The sequence below is a fragment of the Hippopotamus amphibius genome, chromosome 15 (assembly GCF_030028045.1).
Source record: "Hippopotamus amphibius kiboko isolate mHipAmp2 chromosome 15, mHipAmp2.hap2, whole genome shotgun sequence".
NCBI lineage: Eukaryota > Metazoa > Chordata > Mammalia > Artiodactyla > Hippopotamidae > Hippopotamus > Hippopotamus amphibius.
In genome coordinates, this window is record NC_080200.1 from 37,117,215 (window position 1) to 37,143,566 (window position 26,352).

The 26,352-nt window shown below is 38.0% G+C and overlaps 1 protein-coding gene across 3 annotated transcripts in view; it reads left to right on the forward strand.

Moving 5' to 3' along the window:
- The window catches only part of C6 (complement C6), a 72,679-nt gene that overhangs the window by 19,710 nt on the left and 26,617 nt on the right, over positions 1-26,352 (forward strand). For all 3 annotated transcript variants that reach the window (XM_057710491.1, XM_057710492.1, XM_057710490.1), the window contains 5 exons: positions 2,807-2,948; positions 7,614-7,752; positions 13,114-13,314; positions 20,975-21,215; positions 25,849-25,971. In XM_057710491.1, coding sequence (XP_057566474.1) covers positions 2,807-2,948; positions 7,614-7,752; positions 13,114-13,314; positions 20,975-21,215; positions 25,849-25,971 — 846 coding nt within the window. The remainder of the gene's footprint in view (positions 1-2,806; positions 2,949-7,613; positions 7,753-13,113; positions 13,315-20,974; positions 21,216-25,848; positions 25,972-26,352) is intronic.

Genomic DNA, 26,352 nt, shown 5'->3' on the forward strand with positions numbered 1-26,352 from the left:
TAAAAAATTTAGAATTGAAGCACAACTACTTGACGCTTGAAGGGTAGTTTTTAGAATAGATTACCAGAAAGGACTCTTTTATTCAGTGGGTGATAAATCTACGAAATTTATTACAAAAGAGCTTTGTCTAGGCCAAAAATAACCACAAGTTCGAGAAGGCTTTAGACACATCCATGGGCTACCAATTCATAATGAGCAATTTCAGTAAAGCTACTGGTACAGGCACAGCTGATGTCTCGTTCATCAGTAATGTGTCCATAGCTAGTGATATAAACTGAATTGTTGAAACGCATCTGTAACGGCTGGTGTGCAGCTGCTGCCCTGAGCTCTCTTAGAGACCTCTGCCCCACTGTCCAGATCCCTTCCCCAGGATCCCTAGATCTTCCTAGCATTCAACCACTAACTAGCTAATCCCTGGCACAAATATGGTTGGCATCCATGCTGATTGGGTGATGCCGTGGTCTGTAGGTTGTTAAATAGTCCACTGAAGGTGATATATCCCTGTACTCTCCTAGAAACATCCACTAATGCCACTCTCAAAAGGAATAAAAGGTTGGATGGACCCTTATTTGTCTGACTCAAGATAATGTTTGGCTCAATTAACAAAAAAACATGTCTATCATTCCTTTCTTCTCTCATAATTGCTGTTCAGATTCCCCCAGGACTGAATATATTACTTTAATGTATACATGAATCTTTGAGAAGTATTCATGAGGCTAATCCTTATACACTACACCAACTCCTCTCTCAAAGTCCTAACTTTGAGCATAAAGATGAGAATTTGCAACTGGTTATACAAATAATTTGCCACTGTAATAACACAAAACAGTTCAAGTAAATTGGAAAAACATGTACAATTTCAAAATGATTACATAGCTCCAGGTATAAGCTACGTAAGCATGCTGACTTCTATAAATCCCGTGCTATCCAAACTTCCCTTCATCTTTCCCATTCCTTCTTTGGTATACAGGCTATATTTATGGCTTACAATCTCTCTCCCTTGTGCTTCCTATTGCATTGCATTTCCGTGACCTGGAACCATTCTCAACTGCGTCCCATCAGACCTATATCACTCCTGCCACTCACTCCTAAACATCACTCAAAAGATGTCCTCCTACTTTCATCCCTACCCTTGCTACTAGAGCCTCTCTAATATCCTTGAAAGTACAACATGAATAGAATTCCTAACATATCTGGTACCCCACTCACCAATCTGGGTTAATGAGAACTTACCTTACGTGTGTATCCCTACCTCCACCTGATAAAATGGGATATTTCTGAGTGTAACCACATCGAAAGTTAGCTTTTGTGAATGCTAGGTTCAAAATTTTTAAAAACTGTAATATTTGTCCTTTTTTTCTTTAGGGAAAGCATCTCTATTGTGAGCTAAATTACCCATTCTGCTCTGCCCTAAGAAAAGCAAAAACTAGAGATGTGCTGTTTTAAAAACAGAGCATCTTTCAGCTTATATCTTGGGATTGGCAGGAATTCAATTCCCTCTGTATTTTCAGTCTTGTATGATGATGCTCGTAGCTGTCATAACGCTCTCGGTACAAGATGCTGAATAATCAAAGGAGGACTTAATTACTCTTATTACATTCTACCTTCTTACTGAAGATTATTCATCAAAAAAGTTGAAACTAAGCGCTTTCTGGGAAACTCTCTATTAGTAAAAAAAATTTAATTCAATAGAATACCTAATTTCCCCAAACATTAGTCATGCATAGCTGTAGTGAGAAGTTGATCACAATTTAAAATATATAACCAGATAATCCTGAGTAGTACACAGTGGTACAGATGCCAGCATCCCTGATTGTAAGCAAGAGGCTGAGGGATCAGGGCAAGGGCTATCTCTCATTTTACATAAAGCATTTCAACTTCGGTAATATACAGGCACACACTGATTCCTAGAATCCTTGTGAAATTCATCAAGTTTAAAAAGGAGGGGAATTGTCTGAGAACTTGGAATTGGTACTATTTTCTAAATGTATTCAAACTGCTACCTAATACTGTAGTACCTAGGCATTTAATTTGTCCAAACAAGAATTAGCTATAGTAAATTATATGCAGTGAAACAATTATTAACAGTAATCATAAACAGTGAATATCTACAATAAAATACGTAGTAATTATATATGGTAAAATAATTATATATAGTAAAATACACAGGTAGTAAGTGTGCAATTTGATTTTAATGTGCATGTACACCCATGCAAACAACCCCCAATCAAGGTACAGAAAATTTTTGTGAACACAGAAAGTTCCTTCTTTCCTCTTTCCAGTTAATCCCTCTCCTTGATCTTGAACATCAGATAAAGAACTCACATGCATGACTCTTCTGTTTCAGGCTTATTTCACTCAACATAAAATGTTAGACATTCAGCCAAGTTGTTGTGTGTACCTATAGATGTGTGTGTGTGAAATTATAGATTTTTTGAATAATAACAGTGACCTTGAGTCTGTTATCCTGAATCAAAAGAAAATTCTGAGCCTGTTGTTAATTTTCTCCAAAAGAACAATGATTTCTGAGCGAGTTCACTGCAATGGGAATGAGCTTCCAGAATTATCGCTCTTATTTAAGACCATGAGCTCAAGAGTTGACTAAATAATCCTACCCTGACTCTTGTAATCCGAAAAAATAAGGGCAAATATCAGTTTTTCATTCCATTTCCATATTTCCTAAATTATCAAAGATAATGAAAACTTCCCCTCAACCTTCCCTTGAAATTTAAAGTACTCATGCTTCAAATCAACAAATATTTTCTTAAATGACCATTTGTTGTCAATGTTGCTGTTTCTTGTCTAGGTCGCTGCATTGCCAGCAAGTTGGAATGCAATGGAGAAAATGATTGTGGAGACAATTCAGATGAAAGGAATTGTGGGAGAAAGAAATCAGTGTGCTCACGGAACTATAATCCCATCCCTAGTGTGCAGCTGATGGGCACTGGGTATGTAGCATCTTTTTGTCATTTGGGAAGTAGAACCACCTCAGAACTGATGAGTCGGAAGCAGCAATGAAGCAATGAGACCCACCATCATCCACATTCTTCATTAACCTCTTACTCCTCCCACCAGCCCTGTCCCTGACACTCGGCTACCACGCTCAAGCCGCACGTGGCCATAATCCTCATTCCTAGGGAATAAAAGAATGTAGCATTTTCATATTTGGTTTGTAGCAGACAATGCTATGAGTACTTGATAAACATAGTTTGTTTTAATTCTTTTATAGCCTTCTGACAGCTCTGGAGGGGATCAGGGCAAACTGGTGGGAGGCCAGCTAAGCTGGGAGGTACCAGGGTGGATTCCTGGGACCAGGTCTTGAAAGGGTGAGGACCCACTCAGAAATGAGCAGCCTCCACATCTATGTTGGATAACTACAAACTGATGTGAGGTTCCACCTTAAAATGTCCTACTTAGAGTTGATTTCAATGAGCGTGCTTCAACATTATCTTATCAATGTACAGAAATGGTTTCCTTCTTTTCCCTTCCCTGGAAGAAAACCTCAGCCAAAAACTCATACTGACACTGGGGAAAGGGGTATCAAACAGTATATGCTTGTGAGTGTATCGAAAGTGAAAACACTGAAGAAGCAAAACCAGTCTTCAAGCACGAGAGGCAAGCCTTGAGCCAACGGTGGAAACAAAGCCAGAAGGAAAGGAGGCAGGCAAACAAAGAAAAAAGAAGGTGATAAACAACGGTGTGAAAAAGCAGGGGAGATGTTGTGAACGTGGCTAGGGGGTCCACAACTTCCTTTTACATGGATTATGTGATGCATGGATAGGTCAATACCATTTAAAGGCAGAAGGTCAGACCTGCATTACTATCTGGTTCTACTTGCCCAACTTGCAAACCAGGAAAATGAGCCCTCAGCAAGATTAAATAACCTGTCCAAGTTTAAGGAGGAACAGGATTCAAATCCAGACTCCAAAACCGGGGTTATTTCTGCCATTTCATTCTGATTTGGGATAATATTCCGCCTCAGAGATGGGAACATCGTGGAAGAAACCTTGGTAGACCATGCAACCCTCCTCCCAATCTTTGAATAGTGCTCAGAAATTCTAATGTCCCTATTTTTAGGTCATGAGGATATTGGAGGTTTGGCGAGGGATACTAAATTCATTAGACTGAGACAATGTCTCAGAAAACTTGAGGAAACAGAAAAGAAATTGAAAACAAGAGCTAAACCTTAGTTGGAAGCATAAGGAAAACCAGTAATCCCTTGGTACTCTCCTGTTCTCATGGTAAAGAATTCTTCCATCAATTTTTGGCCAGAAAGTAAATAGTTTTCTATAAACTTTTGTTGCTTTGTAGTGGGCTTCTTTTAAGTCTTTACTTGTACTGCCAGACCTGCATAAAATGATACCTTGAGGCACCAAAGACAAATAGCAGCAATTGCAAACACAACCTCATTGATTAGAATAAAAACTAGAAGCTATTGAACTAAACTCAAGGACAGCAGTACAATGGAACAGCCATTAGTCTGGAAATAAGGGGAGCCATGTTCTAGACCTACTTCTGCATTAACTCATTCGCTCGTGACCAAGTAATTGAACATCTCTGGGCTATAGTTTCCTCATCTGTGTGTTGGATGACTACAAGCTGATTTGAGGTTCTGTCCTGAGAACTCCTAATTAGAGTTGATTTCAATGAGACTGTTTCAACAGCATCTTCTTATCAAGGCACAGAAATGGTTTCTTTTTTTCCTTTCTTTGGAAGAAAAACTCAGCCAAAAACTCCCACTGATAATCACATTTTCTAATGTTCTGATTGATTAGGGGTGACATTACAAACTCACCTCTTGTCCAGTTGGTCTAGACTCTCCAGTTACAGATGGGGAGGACCACATGTTATGTGTACTTTGGCAGAAGGACCGTATGGGCCTCTGCCAACCAGAGCTGTGATCCCAAGGATTCTCAGAAATGAGCAAAACCTGCTGGCGCGGGGACAGCCAGTCCTCTCCTCGCCTCCCCAGGGATTGAGAGTTTTGAGAGCTGCTTACTGGAATCTCTCTAATCTGCTGGCCTTAGAATCTCTGCCGCCCTCCAACACATTCCTACTGCAAAAAAAAGAAGCTTCCTGGGTGGCTTGTCTCTCTTTTTATGTGGCATCTCTCCAAGGAAGAATTTAATAAGACATATCAACATTGACATTTTGTCAACATCAGTCACAGGTCTGAAATCTGAAGCAAGAATCAGGCACTAACAGTTTGCTGTTTGTTTTTTCTCAGGCTCAGCCAAGGTACAAATGCAAACACACACACGTGCACACACACACACACGTATAAATACATGAACACACATGCATATTTATGTATGTATATATACAAAAGTGTTAATTAAATTCAAAAAGTTACAAAATAAAACATTACAGCCAAATTAAATGAAACACTTTAGAAATATTAAATATTAAAAGCCATGATGTATTTGAAACACCAAAATATTTAAAGTCCACTTCAATACCAAAAGAGGAAGAGAAAGAATAGAGCTGAAAATTGCTGCCTAGTTGGCTTTACTCCTAAAAGTTTCCTCAGGTGTGCCCTGACAGCCACCTCCACAAAAATCCTGTCTTCAGGCTCTCTGCTAGCAGCTGCTACCTTCACAGATCCCTCATGACCTGGGAACCATTTTTCTCAAGCCCTTTGTGATGCACTTATAAGCACGTTATATAAGGCAGTGTAAAGTCAACCGTTCTTTTTTCCTCATTGACCCCTCTTAACTCAGAAGATGAAAGAGTCTTAAGTACCTGTGTATGTCATGCTAACTTAAGTACTTTGGAAAGTTTTTTCTAGACCTGCTCCTCTTACTTCCTTCCTCAAATACCCATTGATACAAATTCAAATATGGTTGAGAATTTGACTATGAGATACATCTTATAGAACCCACAGGAATCACTCTTTTTTTTTTTAAACAGCTTTATTGAGATCTGATTCACATATGGATCCTCCTTCTGCGTACCTCATTCATTCTCACAATACTGCCACACTCACGACACTTCTGATGCTGGATGTGGGATGGGTTCCCCCCACCAAGCAGTTCTCTATGACACCAGCCAGGAGCCCTACAATTTAAGTGAATTTTGACCTGATCTCCCTGGAGATAGTGTCAGATCCCATAGCTTAAGAGCTGAGTCCTGCAAGACTGCCCCCATCCCCCCCACAATGCCAGATGCCAATTGCAAGTTCAGATTCCCACCTGTGCTTCTGACACGTTGAAGATTCCCACGAACTCCGTTTTGGGTTTGATTAATTTGCAAGAGCTGCTCACAGAATGCAGTAAAATAATTTATTTACATTTACCAGTGCACTATAAAAGGATATGATAAAGATACAGATGAACAGCCTATTGGGAGAGATGTGTAGAACAAGGATGTGGGAAGGGGAATGAGCTTCCATGCCCTTGTTAGGTACCACTCTCTTGCACCTCCATGTGCTCACCAAGCTGGAAGCTCTCTGAACCCCATACTTTTGGGATTTTTATGGAGGCTTCATTACATAGGTGTGATTGATCATTACCTCTGTTTCTAGCCTCTTTCCCCTCTCTGGAGAAAGGAGGGTAGGGCAAAAATTTCCAAGCATTGAATCATGGCATGATCTTTCTGGTGACCAGCCCCCATCCAGGAAGCTACCAAGAGTCACCTCATTGGAACAAAAGAAACTGCTATCACCCAAGAAATTCCAAGGAATTGAGAAGCCCTGTGTCAAAAAATATTAGCACAAAAGGTGCTCTTAGTATTCTTATCATTCAGGAAATTACAGGGGTTTTGAGAGCTCTGTGACAGGAAATGGGGAGCAGAGACCAGTATATATATTTTCTATTCTCATCATATGCAATCCAGTATTATCAAATTCTGACACAAAACTTTTTTTCACAGAATACATATTAATATCTATAAGAACTTGAAAAACAATTAGCATTCTGGAGAAGTTTTCATCTACCACAAAACTATTTCTTAAATACTTGATTTGTACTAAGCTATTTAATCTATCTGTGCTTCAATTTCCTCATTTGTAAAATGGGTATGATAATTATATCTTTATCACATGGTTATCATAAACATTAAGTAAATATAATATTAATATTAAATACAGATCAAACAGTACTAGACACAGTAAATATTATGTAAACATTTGTTAAACAAATTTTAAATATCATTATAGTTATTAACAAAAACAATAATGATTATAATTCTAATAAAATATTGCTATTACTATTTCATTATTAGCTCTCTAAAGAATTCTTTTACTGTATCATACTGAAGGAAGTGGACCCAGAATGTCATTAATTATGTAATAATTTATTTCATAATCTGTTTCCAAAGTTTGTACTAGTTTTGTAAGTCATGAAATAATTATAAACCCAAATTTTATTTCATGATGAAAGCCTGGAACAATTAAATAAGTAGACTAGGGAGAACCTAACAGAGCCAGAGGGGATGAGTTTTGGCTTCCAGCCCTTTTTGGAAACCTCACCATAAATTAGAAAAAAGGGGCTTTCCTTCAAGCCATTTGTCATAAGCCAAAAATGTCTAAGAGAAGAATTTCTTTCATATAAATACAGTAAATTTTAAAGATTGCTCTACATCTATTGAATTCTTAAAAATTACTTTGTTTGTAGGTTTCATTTTCTGGCAGGAGAGCCCAGAGGAGAAGTCCTTGATAACTCTTTCACTGGAGGAATATGTAAAACTGTCAAAAGCAGCAGAGCAAGTAATCCATACCGTTTTCCTGCCAATCTAGAAAATGTCAACTTCGAGGTACGACAGTCTATCATGGAGGTGCTCCAAACGCCAACGGTGCTTATAAGCTAAGTTCCCAATGAAAAAATAGTCATGAAGGAAGGGACAGAATAAAAAGGTAATGAACACGTTTAATCACCTACTAATCCTTCCACAACCCAGTGAGGTCACTTATTATCATCAATTTACAGATGGAAAATAAGGGAAGTCAATCTGCTCAAAGGTAAACAGCTAGTAAGCCGTGGATTGGAGATTTAAGCACATCTTTTCCAAATTCCAGAGTCCATGCTTTCTCCCGTGAACACATAGCTATAACACGTCCCCACTCAGATAAATGACTTGGTTTATTCAGCATTTTCTTCTACCATAGTTAGTTCTCTTGGGTAACCACAGATTTTAGACATAAAAGAGTGCCTGGCTTGTAAAACAAAAAAAAAAAAAAGAATTAAGACGAATTTAAATATAATGGGGGTAGTTCTGCTACCTTCCATCCCATTTTCTTAGATGGTTTGGTTTTCGGTTTGTTTTCCTAAGTGGTAAGGAGCAGCGTACTATATATTCTCAGAATCTAGCCCAGTACCTTACACGTGATAAGTACTCCATACTTGCTGCCCTAAAGTAAACAATTTGTTTCTTTTAATTTATGATAAGAAAAACAGGAAAGACATGACTTTAATGTTTACATTCATGCATACACAAATTTGACATATTAGAGAGAATTTCAGAAAATCGAACGAAGTGGCCTTAGAAGACCACATTACAGATGGTATGCATTCAGAAAAAGTCATTTAATCCTTTCTTTAAAAAAAAAAACTTTTATATTCATATAAATACAGGCATTTTCCAATTTGACCAACTCAATTTAAAAACCATCTAATATACATTAATGGGTGTAGGGAAATGTCCTTGGGTTCCAACTGCCAAATCCAAACACTTTTGGGGAGACTTACCCTGCGGAGCCCCATCTCTGCCTGGAGGTAGATGTAACGAGAGTAACAAGTGACTGACCAGGTAAAGAAAATCCTCACTGTCTCCCCACACATCCAGAAGATGCTAACCCCAGAGAGTCCACCACCACCAAGGACGGTAGAAAAGTTCTTGCTGGTATGCTGAATAGGAACTCGCAAGAGACATTTTTCCAAAGCAAAAAGTAACATCGAAAATTCTGTCAATGATGGAAGATGTATTCTATTCTTAAGATGTATTGGGTAGGCTTTGTAGACGGAGCTAAAAACCCAAACATTTACATATAATATTGATATGCTGCAGGATGCTTTCTAGCTCCTAAACAACCAATCCATAAGCTTACTTTCAAAATAAAATAGTTTTCAAAAAAAACCCTACTGCCTATATTCTCAGCAAGCATCCCTTCTACACAGTTTTACAAGTAACAAATGTTAAGCTCAGCACATCAGAGCAAATACGGGCTTAGATAGCACTTTATACTTATGTGATACCTAGAGTTTTTGAAGTACTTGCATATGTTGTTTTACTCAAGAGCCATAACAACCTTCCCAGAAAGAGAAATTTATTTTATGTTCGTCTTACTAATAGAAGGTTTAAGATCACTGAAGTTAGAAACTTTCTCAGAGTGATGCACCAAGTAAATGACACAGAGGAATTAGAACTCCTGGCTCCTGGCTCCTAGTCCAGTGTGGCCTGTGCCTAATGAGACCTTGATAGAAACATCAAGAAAAATATTAACAACTCTGCCATGAGTGCCAGATCTGAGTACATTTCATAAACTATCATTTAAAAGGTATCACCTGTGAAGTTCACCAATGGTGTGCTAGAGCCAGCTCTTCCAGCTTGCAAAAACCCACTGTTAAATTTTCAGGATTTTTGCAAGCTGATTATTAAATATAGCCATAATTAAATATTAAATATATAACCTTATGATTAATGATATTAAAAGCACAGATGATAATTACTCAAAATGTATCACTTCTCAATTATTTTGCCACATTTGACTATTATCTATGCTCTTGAGGTTACTTACATCTATTGTATCTCAAAAATACTGTGTAAAAATTTGTAGGACACAACACTTAACTATCAAAGCCTACTGGCAGTCCTTGCTAAACATTATAAACCATTATTTTTTCCACCAAAAAAGTACTAATAATTTGCTACTGTGCATCTCTTCCCAAGTTTGAGTTCAGGGGTATCACATAGGTAGCTTGAAATCAGCTATAGTAGGAATATATACACCAAGAGAAAAGGCAAATGCTGTAGTAAATCAGTTCTTCCCCCCTCTCAGAGAGTTGGTTGTTAAACATTTACCAGCAAAAGGCTGGATCCACCCATATGACTCTGTCACCCAAGCATGGCAAGTTACATCAGGAAACACAGCCTGAGAAATCCTCATTCAGAAGAAATTAGATTCATTTCATTATCCACATAGTTCTAAAACTTGTCTGACTTTAAGAAGCTGCCTGAGCTGATCTCTAACTATATGTCACTGAGTTTTAGATGATATCCAACTGCTGAGGAAGGTCATAGTGATGTTTCTCCAAACAAAGATGTGGAAAAGACCAGACCTGAGGTCACAGCTATTGGTTTACTTTCCACTGACTGCTTTATTACTTTGTTCATGCCGTTAACAGACAGCTGTGCAAATCTAAGCTATTCCTTACTGAAAACAGTAGAGGAGGAGAAATTCAGCAGCCATCTGACTTCCTTTCTTCTACAGTGTCGGAGCTTATTGAGACAGATGAAACCATGGGCTGGCTGGTACACAAAGATTAAAGAGGGTTCCTGAAAGGAAGGCAATTGGATAGGAAGTCAGAATGGAAGACCATAAGGAGAATTCTGCCCCTCAGGAATCTTCCAAACACTAAATACAGAGTCACCATAAGATCCCAGCACCAGTTTCCAGAGTTGCATCTCTGTCTCAGGAATCCTCCTCTCTTTTCTTTGGAGCTGCTGCCTGCTACTGGCTGTACACTACAGCACTTGCTGTCACCAGCAAACTACAGAGCACAGTTACCACTAGACTTTTGATTCTTACCTATACACTGACCTACCTAGACAAGGTCTCTTGCTGTATCCTAAAGCCTCAAGACTTCATAGGTCTGCAGTGCCCCCAAAGCCTCACTAAATCCCTTGTGAGATTCACAGCTTCAAGCTCTGTCTCTAACCCTCATCTCACAAGAAACCAGGTGTCACGGTGTCCCCTCCATTCCCCCGAGTCTCTTTATCCTCTTCTGTCCCTCCCTACAAACCAGCTCCTTTCTTCAAACACAAAAGTGAAAGCACCAACACATATAGAGCCCCAGGAAGTCATTAGCAGATAGTCTACAGATAGTCAGGATGGGCTAGAAATAAGTAAAATGGGGATTAAAATCTCTCCCCCAGAGTTTGCTTAACATCTCTTCCTGGAAAAAGCTAGGAAAATGAAGTTAATCAGAGCCCAGCAGCTGTTCCTTACACATCACTAAAAGAACCCATCTTCCTCCTTTCAAAAGTTGTCTCGGCTTTCCATATTCCCATTCATGGAACAGCATTCCTGTTCATTCTCTCCGTCTCTCTCTCTCTTTCTCTCTCTCTCTCTCCCACATACACATACACATCTACTTGGTCAGCAACTTCTGTTGACTTACCTCCTAAATATCTTTCAAATTCACCACTTTCTCTCTATCCAACCACCATTCCCCTACACCTGGCCAATTCTCCTGTCTCATTTGGCTGACTGCAATAGTTTTTAAACCACTCTCTGTGCCTCTGCTTTAGTTAGCTATAGCTGACATGATCTTTGCAAAACAAATGTGATGGCAGTATTCTCAATTTTTCAATCATTCAATTAATATTTTTAAAGAACTTATTAGATGCAAAATCTTGCCTTGAGAAGTCAATTCAAATGCTTTAGCAGGGCATACAAGGCCTGGCCCAGTTTCCCAGTTCAATCTAATTTTACAGCACTGCTCATCTATAAACCTGCCTTCCCACCAAGCCAATACATGTGATCAGATTTTCTCTGAGCTCCTATCTGGAATACACAATGCCCCTACCCTACGTGCAAATATGTTTTTCTTTAAGCTGACCCATCTTTTCTTGTGTGAGTTAGCTTACAAAACAAAATATTTGTAGTCAGGTTTTTTTAGACAAACGATAAAGAAATGTCAGCAACTACATTTAAATATGGTTGTGCTGCTTTGCTGTTAACAGATGACCTTCATTTGTGGACATTTTAAATGCTAACTAGCGTGCACTGCAACATCTCAAAGGAACACTGAACTTTTGACTGTATTTTACTGTTGAGCAAGATTCTCTTGCAGCTGGGTTATTTCTTCCCTTGACTAATTGTGCAAACTATTTAATCGTGACATGTGGTTTGCCTCACAGTGCATTTTAATATTGAATATTTTAAAACGAGATTTTTCCATTGCAAACCAGACAAGCTTTTTTTTTTTTTTAATTGGAATATAGTAGATTTACAATGTTGTGTTAGTTTCAGGTGTACAGAGAGCATTTTTTTTTTTTTATAGTTGTGGCACACGGGCTTAGTTGCTCCATGGCATGTGAAATCTTCCCAGGGCAGGGCTCGAACCCGTGTTCCCTGCATTGGCAGGCGGATTCTTTACCACTGCACCACCTAGGAAGTCCCTACAGAGCATTTTTAACATAAAGAAGTACTCTTCCATCAATTTACTTTGCAACTTTAAAAAATTTGTCCATTGCTCTCTTCTTACCAGCATAACCATAACAAGGATTTACCTTGGACTTGGAAAATACATGCTCCACTCATAATTCAAGTCCCATTGCTGTTTTTTCTCTTCCTCCCAGACCCAGTCAGGTGAAAACTGATAACCACCCATCAGGCAGAACCAATGGATTATTGGATTATTTGTCCTCTGTCTTGCAGACTCGGCCAGTGACATGCTAATGCCCAACATGTGAATAAGGCTAAGGAGGTGGTGATGGAGCCAGGGCAGGGGTAGGACAGGATCTGTCCTCCCCTTTTCTAGGCCTCAATTTTCTGAAAGATACCTTCCATTAGATTGCAAACGGCCTCAACTTCACAGGCAGACTAAAAATGGCTCTCTGTTCTTATCATCTCACTAAATCTCAGTTTTGGAGTCATTTCCTTGGTGCAGACTTCCCTGGTATTGCCTCTCTGTGTTTTATAGCCATGGCAATCCCACTGGCAACACAACACTACCCACATTGTATTAAGCGTCTGTGATTATCTTTCTTCCTCACTAAACTTGGACTCCCTGAAGACAGGGACTAACGCTATTCCTTGTTCTCTAGCAAGATGGGTCTTCAACTAACTATTTACTAAAGGCATAAATGGATGAATGATTGCTGCACTAGGTGTTCACGAGTAATCCCAATATTTCCTATATTATGTCTTACTTCACGTGGATTTTTCTCCAGGTACAAACTGCAGAGGATGATTTGGAAACAGATTTCTACGAGGATTTAATTTCTCTTGAAGATAATAAAGATCAACAAGGCTCAGTTTTCGGCAACCAGGAAGGCTCTTTTTATGTGCCAATTTTTTATTCCTCAAAGAGAAGCCAAAGCAGCACGCATAGTTCTGCCTTCAAACAAGCCATTCAAGCGTCCTACAAAAAGGTAAAGAAATGCTTCCTGATCTTTTTATTCTTTCCTGAAAATTAACACCTATTCCAGCAATTGTGCAAGGAGAAGGAGAGTTTTTGATGTCAAATGAGTGGAATTTCTTACACAGATTTAAGCAGACTTATTTTTTGTGGTTATATACCACTTCAAAGGTTATAGACATCAACTCGATGCTGGGTGATGATTTAGAGGGCTGGGATAGGGAGTGTGGGAAGGAGTCGTGGGAGGGAGGGGTTATGAGGATATATGTATAAATACAGCTGATTCATTTGTTGTACAGCAAAAACTGGCACAACAGTGTAAAGCAATTATATTCCAATAAAGAGCTTTAAAAAAGTTAGAGATAATATGTATAATAATGTGGCTTTTTTGCATGCATTTGGCTGTGTTTATGGTTGTGTTCTCATTATTTCAACTTTTGTCTCATTATTTTAGGTGTATTTCTTACAAACCACATGCAATAGAATGTCACTTTTTAAATGTAATCTGACAGTCTAGGGTCTTTGCTAGACAAATTCAGCCAACTTATATTTAGTACCTTCCCTGAATTACTTGATCATATTTCTTCCATCTTTAATTTTTCTTACTCACTTAACTTTGTTGCTGGTTTCCTGTTTCTTTACTTTTGTTTTCTCTGGTCACGTTTCTGTTTACTCCTTTTTGTCCTTTTGGTTGTTTTGGAAGTTCTATTAAACTTTAAAATTCTGCTGGTAGTTACACTTCTCTCGATAACAAGCATAATTAAACATATATTTTTCTTTTATCACATAAAGTAATATCTATAGCCCCCCAAAGGATTTTTTATTTACCTATTCCTCACATCCCATCCCAAAGATCTCCTTGAAAACATATAAGTAACCATAAGGTTTTGTTCGAAGTCTGTGAATCTGTTTCTGTTTTGTAAATAAGTTCATTCATATTTGTTTGTTTGTTTGTTTTTTAGATTCCACATATACGTGACATCATATGATATTTGGCTTTCTCTGACTTACTTCTGTCTGACATACTTCACTTAGTATGATCATTTCTAGGTCCATCCATGTTTCTGGATAATAACTCTTTGTTGTACTGTCAAGTTCAATTGTGTCAAGGGTGAAGGCAGCTTGATACCAGTCTTCTTTGAATGGGAGACTGATCAATGTTTTGCTGAAATCCAGTTGTATCACATCTATATCAGAGGCTCGACCTCCAAGTGGAGGAATGCAGGGGTTAGTCCCTGGCCTCTTCTCTCTAGCTGTCTCAGGCCCTTGGAGATGCTATTCAGACTCATGGCTTCAAATACTGTCTACATGTTGAGGAAGCCAATATTTATGTTTCCAGCACTGTCAGTTGAACTCTATGCCAACTGCTTGTTCAACATTTCAACTTGGATTTTAATAAGCAACTCAAAGACAGCATGTCCAAAACTGGGCTCTTGCTATTTCTCCCTGCTGTGAGTTGTCCCTTTCCCAATCTTATCCATCTTGGGAAATGCACTTCTAACTGTGCAAGTGGCTCTAGGTAAAGACCATGAGCCTTTCTTTTCCTCACATCCCTACATCCAATCAATCAGCAAATCCTATTGGTTTTGCCTTAAAAATACATCCAAATCTGACCTTGTTCCATTACCTCCACAGCTACTATCCGTGGCTCAAGCCACTATGGCCTGGATGATGCCAATAGATTTCCAAGGGGTCTTCTTTCTTCCTCTTTAACTCTCTTTCAGTCTGTTTTCAGCAGAGCAGCCAGAATGATACTGACTGGATACTGGCTATATATCATATCATCCTCGGCTCAAACCCTTGAAGAATAAAAGCTTAAGTCTGTCCATTGCCCTACAAGACCCCTCATTATTTTTCTGCCTTCATCCCCCAATATTCTCCCCTGCCCTCATTCAATTCAGCTCATACTGCCTCCTCACTGTTCCTCAAACACAGGCTGGCCACATTCTTACCCCAGGATCTTTGCACAAACTGTTCCATCTACAAGCTTTCCCCCAAGGTTTCTGAATGCCTTTCTTTCTTTTCTTTAACTGGAGTAGAGTTGTTTTGTGCTGCTGTGTCAGTTTCTGCTGTACAGCTAAGTGACTCAGCCATATGTATACGTATATCCCCTCTTCTTTGGATTTCCTTCCCATTTAGGTCACCAAAGAGCACCAAGTAGAGTTCCTTGTGCTATACTGTAGGTTCTCATTAGTTACCTATTTTATACACAGTAGTGTATGTATGTCAATCCCAATCTCCTAGTTCATGCCACCACCCCACTTTCCCCCTTGGTATCTATACATTTATTCTCTACATCTGTGTCTCTATTTCCGCTTTGCAAATAAGATCATCTTTACCATTTCTCATAGATTCCACATATATGTGTTAATATACGATATTTGTTTTTCTCTTTCTGACTTATTCACTCTGTGTGATAGTCTCTAGCTCCATCCACATCTCTGCAAGTGACCCAGTTTCATCTCTTTTTATGGCTGAGTAATATTCCATTGTGTTTATGTACCACACCTTCTTTATCTGTTCCTCTGTTAATGGACATTTAGGTTGCTTCCATGTCCTGGCTATTGTAAATAGTGCTGAAATGAAACGGGTGCATGTATCTTTTTCAATTATGGTTTTCTCTGGGTAAATGCCCAGTAGTGGGATTGCTGGGTCATATGATAGTTCCATCTTTACTTGTTTAAGGAACCACACTGTTCTCCACAGTGGCTGTACCAATTTACATTTCCAACAACAGTGCAAGAGGGTTCCCTTTACTCCCCACCCTTTCCAGCATTTATTGTTTGTAAGTTTTTCTGGTGATGCCCATTCTAACTGGTATGAGGTGATACCTTATTGTAGTTTTGATTTGCATTTCTCTAATAACTAGCGATGTTGAGCATCTTTTTTGTTTGTTGGCCATCTGTATATCTTCTTTGGAGAAATGTCTGCTTAGGTCTTCTGTCCATTTTCTGATTGGGTTGTTTGTTTTTTTGATATTGAGCTGCATGAGCTATTTCTATATTTTGAAGATTAATCCTTTGTCAGTTTCTTCATTTGCAAATATTTTCTCCCATTCTGAGTGTTGTCTTTTCATCTTGTTTATTGTTTGCTTTGCTGTGCAAAAGCTTTTAAGTTTAATTAGGTTCCATTTGTTTATTTTTGTTTTTTATTTTCATTACTCTAGGAGGTGGGTCAAAAAAGGTCTTGCTGTGATTTATTTCAAAGACTGTTCTGCCTATGTTTTCCTCTAACAGTTTTACAGTGTCTGGCCTTACGTTAAGGTTTTCAATCCAGTTTGAGTTTATTTTTGTGTATGATGTTAGGGAGTGTTCTAATTTCATTCTTTTGCCTGTAGCTGTCCAGTTTTCCCAGCACCACTTATTGAAGAGACTGTTTTTTCTCTATTGTATACTTTTGGCTCCTTTGTCATAGATTAGGTGGCCATAGGTGTGTGGGTTTATCTCTGGGCTTTCTATCCTGTTCCATTGATCTATATTTCCATTTTTGTGCCAGTACCATACTGTCTTGATTACAGTAGCTTTGTAGTATAGCCTGAAGTCAGGGAGCCTGATTCCTCTAGCTCTGTTTTTCCTTCCCAAGATATCTTTGGCTATTCAGGGTCTTTTGTGTTTCCATACAAATTATAAATTTTTTGTTCTAATTCTGTGAAAAATACCACTGATGATTTGATAGGAATTGCACTGGATCTGTAGATTGCTTTGGGTAGTATAGTCATTTTCACAATATTGATTCTTCCAATCCAAGAACATGGTATATCTCCTCATCTGTGTGTGCCATCTTTGATTTCTTTCATCGGTGTCTTATAGTTTTCTCCCTACAGGTCTTTTGCCTCCTTAGGGAGGTTTATTCCTAGGTATTTTACTCTTTTTGTTGCAATGGTAAATGGGAGAGTTTCCTTAATTTCTCTTTCTGATATTTTGTTGTTAGTGTATAGGAATGCAAAAGATATCTGTACATTAATTTTATATCCTGCAACTTTACCAAATTCATTGATTAGCTCTAGTAGTTTTCTGGTGGCATCTTTAGGACTATCTATGTATAGTGTCATGTCATCTGCAAACAGTGATGGTTTTACTTCTTCCTTTCCAATTTGGATTCCTTTTATTTTCTTTTTCTTCTCTGATTGCCATGGCTAGGTCTTCAAAACCATGTTGAATAGTAGTGGCAAGGGTGGACACCCTTGTCTTGTTCCTGATCTTAGAGGAAATGTTTTCAGTTTTTCCACCATTGAGAATGATGTTTGCTGTGGGTTTGTCATACATGGCCTTTATTATGTTGAGGTAGTTTCTCTCTGTGCCCACTTTCTGGAGAGCTGTTATCATAAATGGGTGCTGAATTTTGTTAAAAGCTTTTTCTGCATCTTTGAGGTGATCATATGGTTTTAGTCTTCAATTTGTTAATATGGTGCTTCACCTTGATTGATTTGCATATATTGAAGAAACTTTGCATCTCTGGAATAAATCCCATTTGATCATGGTGTATGAGCCTATTAATGTGTTGTTGGATTTGGTTTGCTAGTATTCTGTTGAGGATTTTTGCATCTATGTTCATCAGTGATATTGGCCTGTAATTTTCTTTTTTTTGTGATATCTTTGTCTGGTTTTGGTATCAGGGTGATGGCAGCCTTATAGAATGAGGTTGGGAGTGTTTCTCCCTCTGCAATTTTTTGGAAGAGTTTGAGAAGGATAGGTGTTAGCTTTTCTCTAAATGTTTGATAGAATTCACCTGGGAAGTCATCTGGTCCCAGACTTCTGTTTGTTGGAAGATTTTAAATCACAATTTCAATTTCATTACCTGTGGTTGGTCTATTCATCTTTTCTATTTCTTCCTGGTTCAGTCTTGGAAGGTTGTACTTTTCTAAGAATTTGTCCGTTTATTTCAGGTTGTCCATCTTATTGGTGTATAGTTGCTTGTGGTAGTCTCTTATGATCCTTTGTATTTCTGCGATGTCAGTTGTAACTTCTCCTTTTTCATTTCTAATTTTATTGGTTTGAGTCTTCTCCCCTTTTTTCCTGATAAGTCTGGCTAAAGGTTTATTAATTCTATTTATCTTCTCAAAGAACTGGCCTTTAGTTTTATTGATCTTTGCTATTGTTTCCTTCATTTCTATTTCATTTATTTCTGCTCTGATCTTACGATTTCTTTCCTTCTAATAACTTTGGAGGTTTTTGTTGTTGTTGTTGTTCTTCTTCTTCTTCTTTCTCCAGTTGCTTTAGGTATAAGGTTAGGTTGTTTATTTGAGATTTTTCTTGTTTCTTAAGGTAGGAGTGTATTGCTATAAACTTCCCTCTTAGAACTGCTTTTGCTGCATCCTATAGGTTTTTGGTTGTTGTGTCTTTGTTGTCATTTGTTTCTATATATTTTTAAATTTCCTCTTTGATTTCTTCAGCGATCTCTTGGTTATTTAGTAGCATTGTTTAGCCTCCATGTGTTTGTGTTTTTTACAGTTTTTTTTCCTGTAATGGATTTCTAATCTCATGGTGTTGTGGTTGGAAAAGATGCTTGATATGATTTCAATTTTCTTTAATTTATCAAGACTTGATTTGTGACCCAAGATGTGATCTATCCTGGAGAATGTTCCATGTGCACTTACCAGTCTCAACATTAAGGTTTGCTTGACAGAATTTGTTTATAAATGTTTCAAAACATGCTAGAGAACACTTGTAAAACCCTTATCTGTAGGTAAGCAGCTGTTATTTGATCCTCTGATAGTCTGCTCCAAAGTGGAAACATTTCAGGCTATTCACAGTTTCAGGTTCGAACATGAAACTGATATTCAACCATTTTTCACTTACAAGATTGTCAACTTGGTGTGGTTCAATCCAACATCTTTGATTAGATCTGAACAGAATAAGGATATCTCAGGTTAAATAGAAAATGCTACTGCGGCCTCTCTTAATCTTCAAATAGTGAAAACAAGATCCCACAAACTTGAAAATCAATCCAAGCCCTTAAGTGAAGTTTAATGCGTTATTTATTTTGTCATTCACAGATCTGACTAAATATTTGTTGGGCAGATAGTCTGTCTCAAAGTCAAAATACCAGTTATCTCAGTAAGATTCAGTGCTTTTTTGAATTTCTTTACAAAAATGAAACAACAAAAAGATAGTTAAAATAAAGCAAGATCTCACAGAATGTTGAAATAGATCATAAATTGTTAATAACATACTGTCACGTAATTTTTTAGTCCAGAATAGCCAGTTGTAGCCATCAGGCACTGACAAGTGGGGCACCATGGCGGTGCTTGTGCTAAGTTGAGTTACATAATTTGTACTTTCCACAATTTCATTTTTTAAAGCAACCTGGAAATTTTAAATGGCCCATTTCAATGCCAATATCTAAACAGGCACAATTCAGATATTCAGGGAGTGAGTGTACTTCTTCCTAAAAGCACAGTGTCCCTCTACCTTTCTAAAGCCACACCTCCATGACAAAATTCAAGTATTAAATTTAGAATTAATGGACACTTAAAATGTAAGCTCCACAAAGACCTGAACATTTTCTGCCTTGTTCACACCTGTGTCCACCGCATCTGAGATAGCTGAAAGATAAATGTGTTGAAGGTAAGAAGGTAGTAAGGAGGACGCGAGGGAAGGAGGGAGGAAGGGAGAGAGAAAAAAAGAGAGGGAGATAGATGAAGGTCGACTTTTCCTCAATCCTTGTGGGATTTTTTTTTCTTTTGTGTCAACAGTCATTTTGTGCCACAATTATAGCACACAGAAAGATAGCTGTTTAATAATTTACAGCTTTAGTAATTTAATTAATAAATTTAACCGTTTAACTAATAAAGATCTTTGGTTAAAATATGCCCCTCTCTCTTTTTATTACTTAAACATTACAATTTGCTAAAACTGAGAAATCAGTTTCAGTATATACATTTTTTTTAAAAAGAACCATGTACGTGAATACACACATAAAACCCAGTGACTGTGGAGAAGGACAATTTAATGGAATGAAATTGGGGCATAGTACCAATCACCTAATCCTATATTAACTTGACATAACAAGAGACAATTAAAGGAAAAAGAACCACCAAACAAATATTTCTGTTTACAGATGGTGGAGAGAGAACACAAATAATTCTGTTCAATTTTACCCCTTACATAATTGTAAGTCATAGCATTTGGAGTTGAAAGGGGTGTGAAATGTCACTGATGAAGGCTGTGCAGCAGGTGACATTTCCCAGAAAACTGAGGCTCCGAGAATTGACATGCTTTTCCCCAGTTTGTGACAAAGCTATGACTTGAATCTCATTGTGTAACTTCCAATTGAAAATTTATATAATCTTTTTTCAATTATTTGCATTAGCAAGGCTTTCTAAATATAAATGAAGTAGGGGTGTACCATGATTGACCATCAAGAAAGAAACATTTACTTTTTGGTACTTGGTCTCATTTTGGTAGTGAGCACGTGCCTCAGTCACACAGTTTATACAATTGAGGTCACCTTATCCATTTAGCATTTTGAACATCTGAGGAAAAGCTACTGGAAAAATAAGATGAAAATTATCATTTGTATGAGGGAGCATGCAGTGGAGAGTGAATCATTGTTGTAATGCTATGGTTAGAATGAAGCTAATGATAAACATTTAGTGCTTGCTCCCTCAAGCTTTCTTTACCTTTAATCATCTTTCTTTCTTTTTTCTCTCTCCTTTCTCCTCTTGCATTTAGGATTCCAGTTTTATCAGGATCCATAAAGTGATAAAAGTCTTAAACTTCACAATGAAAACTAAAGACCTGCAGCTTTCTGATGTCTTCTTGAAAGCACTTAACCATCTGCCTCTAGAATACAACTCTGCTTTATACAGCCGGATATTTGATGACTTCGGGACTCACTATTTCACCTCTGGCTCCCTGGGAGGCGTGTATGATCTGCTCTATCAGTTTAGCAAGCAGGAACTGAAGAACTCAGGTTGGCTTTCTTCAACCTTCATTTTTAACTGATAAGATAGGGTGCATTGTATTTTGCTTTTACTCTATCCTTTTAGTTCTTCTTCTTTATTGACTTTATGTTGACCGTGCTTTATTTCCAAAATGATATGAAGAAAAATGAAAAAGAACATACTCAAGGAAATAAAATAGAAAATTCAGACAAAAAAAAGAAGGAAAAATAAATAAAGCTTAACCTCTTTGGGCATCAGATTTGTCCCAGAATTTCCTGATATTTAAGAACATCGTAAGCTGCCGAGTAGTGGTAAACTTAAGAGAGAGGCTTGCCATCACCTCAAGGAAAACAACATTTGTCTTGGAACTAAACCCTAAAAGATAATTTATTTACAGCATTTTTATAGATAATAATGATTTTACAAAACTGTAATTACAGTAAATCCACTGGTAGTCTTTTTTTTTCCTTTATTTTTTACCTTCTTTTTTTTCTCTTTTCTTTTTTATTTTCTTTTTTATTTTTTTCTCTTTTCTTTTTTGTTTGCTTTCTTTCTTTCTTTCTTTCTTTTTTGCCATGCAGCTTGTGGGATCTTAGTTCCCCAACCAGGGATTGAACCCAGGCCCTCTGCAGTGAAAGCGCGAAGTCCTAGCCACTGGACCAAATCTTTTTCTTTTAATGATTTTAACTAAAAGCCAAGGGCAAAGGATGAAAAACAATTAAGGACTTGACAAGGGACTAGGTTAATATGGGCCAGATATGCACCTACTGGTGATGAAACTTGAAACCAGATGGGAAGCACTTTTATTTGAGGAAAGTTTGCAATTTTATATCTTGGGATATAATCAGTGATATTTTTATGCTCACATATGGAATAGCAATATAAACCTTAGTTTAAAAAATAAATCTTGGTTTCTTAAGTATTATCCTAGATTGCCAATATTAATTACTATTACAGCTTAAGTACCTTTGTGTGAGTTTTTTAGGCTCTTTGTGAAATGACACACCACGCTTCTCATGCTTCTATCTTGAGAACATGGTTAGGAAATTGTATAGTAACCAGAACCCAACTGACAGATTCCCCTAAATAAATCAGAATTCTTGATCATTTAACTTTTATACAAAAGAAATCAGGAATTTATTTTCAAAGACACCCAGCCAAACCTGAGGTCAATAGAGTTTCAATCCTTCTGTTCTTAAATCTCGTTATGGCAAATAGTCATGTTTAATGGGGCTTCCCTGAGTCCTTCTAAATCTTAATTGATCAGATGTCCATCATGATCTGCTTTTTAAGAGAGGAGATGGGATACATGTCTTTGAGAACGATTTTCAGTAAGAAAGCCTTCAAAATGTTTTGCCTGACAGAGTTACTGAAATCTAAGAGCTTTACGCTGTGATGGGCTTGCCACACAGCCTGCCTCTTATGTTCCTTACAGTTATCCTTTCCACTGGAGCAATGTTTGCTTGATAAATTTCATCATTTATGCTGAGCAAAAATGGTTAGGGGCAGTCTCTGGCCCTTGACTTGGTTTCATCTCACCCTTGGGATGAAATTATTCTGGTCACTGCTGCTGTAGCTCAGAGAATAATTTCTCACTTGGTAAGCTATACTCATCATGCATTCACAGCAAAGCCTCTAAAGGCTTAGAGTTCAGGTCAAAGAACTATGTGAATCTTTAATCAACCATCCGGCATTTTAATAGTTGAAGCCCCATAACCTAAATAGTGTGATGAGCTATACTTTCTTCCTGAAATAGTCTCACCTTCCATCTCTTTCTCTTTAAATAAAAAGACTTCAGACACACAGCTACACATAATAAGAGAAAGAAAGGGAGTTTGAGATATGATATAAAACTGGAAATATACAATCATACACACATATGTACACATACACACACACACTATATATAAAGTATTTATATTATGTGTATATATGTATATTTAATATATGAACACATATATTCTTATATTCAATATTTTATATTTAATATATATTCTTATAGTCATTATATATGTGCATATATGTGTATATATATACTTCTCTGAGTTGCAATAATAATATTGGAGCTCAATTTTAATTGTGGTTAAGATGAAGCTCACTCGGACAGAAACAAATCTCAATAAAATGGAATTCTCTGGTGGGTGTTCTTACCTGTTTTTGCACACTCTTTAGAAGAAGACATATTCTGGCCTCCTCTCTTTTCCCTCTTTTAGTCCTTCTCCCCTTACTTCTCCATAATGAAGAGCTAGAATTTAGGCTTAGTTTTCATTTGCTTTATTTAATAAGAATTACATCCCTTGTCATTAACTTTTTTAAAAATGACATGAGTACTTCATAGTACTTTAGAGCAAGAAGAATAAAACAAAATTAAATTGCTTTTTATTTGCATCCCATGATCTATTCCTCTATTGTGCATTGTCCCATAGTCAATTTAAAACCTTGAATAAAACTTGACATTGCTTTGGCGTGCAAGGTAAAAAGAATTTCAAGAATACAGAGAGAACATTAAACAATTAAAATATCATGTTACGCAAAATGGTAATTTTAAATTCCTTTGGCTGGGAAGTCATTTTCTGCTCTGAATTAGAAGAGAAAAACTATTCACCCTACTATTTATCAGTGTGACATTTTTGATTGACACTTCTGACCTTTGCCCAGTCAGAGTAGCTGAGGACACTTCTGCAATACTCATCACATCAGAGGGACACTCAGGCTTGAGAGGGCAAGTGATTCAGCATCAAGCACCTCCTGTGTCAGTGTGGATATGGGTCAGGAACAAGCTACAGGACATCTTGTGGGGCAGAAAATTCACTGATAAAGCCTGGATATTTTAATATCAACACCATGGCTCATAAGAGATTCATCATTTAAATCTCTAAGGATTCTCCTATAACCCTCAGAAAATGAAATTAGCTAACTTTATAGTTAATTGTTACAGTTAATGAATTGGTCACATACAATTTAATTTTCACTTATAAATCACAGAAACCTAATGAAAGAATAAGAAAAGGCTAAGAGTCGTGAACTATAGACACCTTAAATTCCTCACGTGGCCTAAATATTTGCCTGACCCACTTAAAAGAACAATACTACCGGAAGAAAAATGAGTCATATTTATTCAGCCTGACCAAAACAACCATCTTTTTTGTTCGAGTTTAAAAAGCCAGGTAAACACGAAGGCTTCAAACCAAGAATTCTTTTACTCCCAACCTATAATGCATCTCTTTCAACGTAGCAAACTACTGAAAAAACTGTGAAGCGGGAAGTCCCATCCTCATCTACTCAGCCTCATTCCTTGGTGTTACGGGCACTCAGGTTTGAATTTCGGCATCACACTCACATGGTGCCTCCAGCTCCGAAAACACTCTTCCCTGCCTCTTGTAACCCGCAGCCCTAAGAATCAGTATTGAATAAACTACTTCTCTTTAAGGTGCTTAAGAGCTCACATAACAGCTCTGTCTCTCATGTGCTTGTATTTTGCAAGGCAAGTTTTAACTAAACATCAAACAAAACTGGATTCTAATTTTGGCGTTGTGGGTACCAGATCAGGTGACTTGGGAAGCTGTTTTTAAAGAAAGGAAACAGTCATTTTCCTCAAATTACCCCAAATAGGCAGTACCAGCTCAGTCTCCAAATAGCCAAGCCTGTTTCCCTGTGCCCGTCCCACTCAGTCCCTGACATCCCCACCGATTTTGAAGTCATTAAGAATAATGGCCAGCATTGGGGTGGGAAAGACTGATTCAGATACCAAAATCTTCCACAAATGATGCTTGGAAGTTTGTTAAAAAAATAAGAACAATGGGCACCAAAGACATTAGACGTGGATGTCCTGAGCCTCAGAGCATCGGGATTTTTGCAAGAATTATAAAACTGTGGCGTGTCATGCTATGAAAGCAGCACTGGGAAACTAGGATGCTATCAAGCCCAGCTCCTGCTCCTAAAGAGGCCGGGGATGAGGCACATCAACTTCCTTTTGAGACAACAGTGGAAACATATCAAGCACAGGCTTGAATTAAGATAAGGAGAAAGCGAACAGTCACCCAGGGCATTGAAAAGAAGAGTTCATGAGTCAGGAAGTCAGAACTTCTGAGAGCAAAATGAAAGGGTTTTGGAGGTAGAGGTGCAGTGAGCAGCTGAGTCAGGGAGGGGAAGCAGAGACTAGCACGAAAATGAGTGTTCAGGGAAGGAGAGGTGGCCGATGAGATTACATTTTAGGTGGTGAACAGGGGAAGAGGTGAAATGGACTCAGCTCTCACAGAATCAGCAGTGGCCCCAAAAGAAGGCCTGACCACGGGACACCAAACAGAGCATGTGTTCATCTCTTGATTCGCAGGGCTATCCAGGGGCAGTGGCCAGCAGGACGGGCAAGCTTAGAGGTTTATTGTGTGTAGGCACCATGGAGACGCCAACGTGATGCCCATGGGGGAGACGGCAGGGACTCATAAATACCTCTTCTCTTCGGGCTGTTCCAGGGCCTGTGAAGGACTGCCTCTGCAGTAAAGGCCGTTCATCATTCGCACTCAGGGGAACGGAGGAGTTGGGTGCTGATATAGAGTACCTGTAGCTCCCCAAGTGCCCAGAGCCTCACGCTCCTCTTCCCTGAATTCTCCGTGGTGCATTCTCAAGGTTTTTTTTTTTCTTTGCTTGTATTCCATTTCCTAGGTTTAACGAAGGCAGAAGCCCAAGATTGTATCCGGGTTGAAACAAGGAAACGCTTCCTTTTTTTTAAGAAAACGAAAGTGGAGCACAGGTGCACAACTAACAGGCTGTCAGAGAAGTATGGAGGTAACAGTGCTTTCTCTTAGCAGCTTTCCCAGTGTGTCCTGACTGGCAGTAATTTAGGTACCATATTGCACACGACTGTGACTGCACTATTTTTCACTTTTCATTAGTTTCATTTATCTACCTCAGAGCCCTATGTGTGGTGGGGGAAGGGAGCAAATCAAATATTAGTACTACTTAAAAGGGGACATGGTTAAGATTTTCTTTATCTCCTATTTCCATTGTTTAACTGAGTGCACATTTATTGATTCTTCCTATCAGCCAAACTCAGTATTAGACACTGTAAAGTGCAACTGGTTCTTCCAATCAAGGAGCTTATGAAGTAAGGATACCTATAGACAACCATTAAAAATACAGAAGATGTATACACACACACACACACAC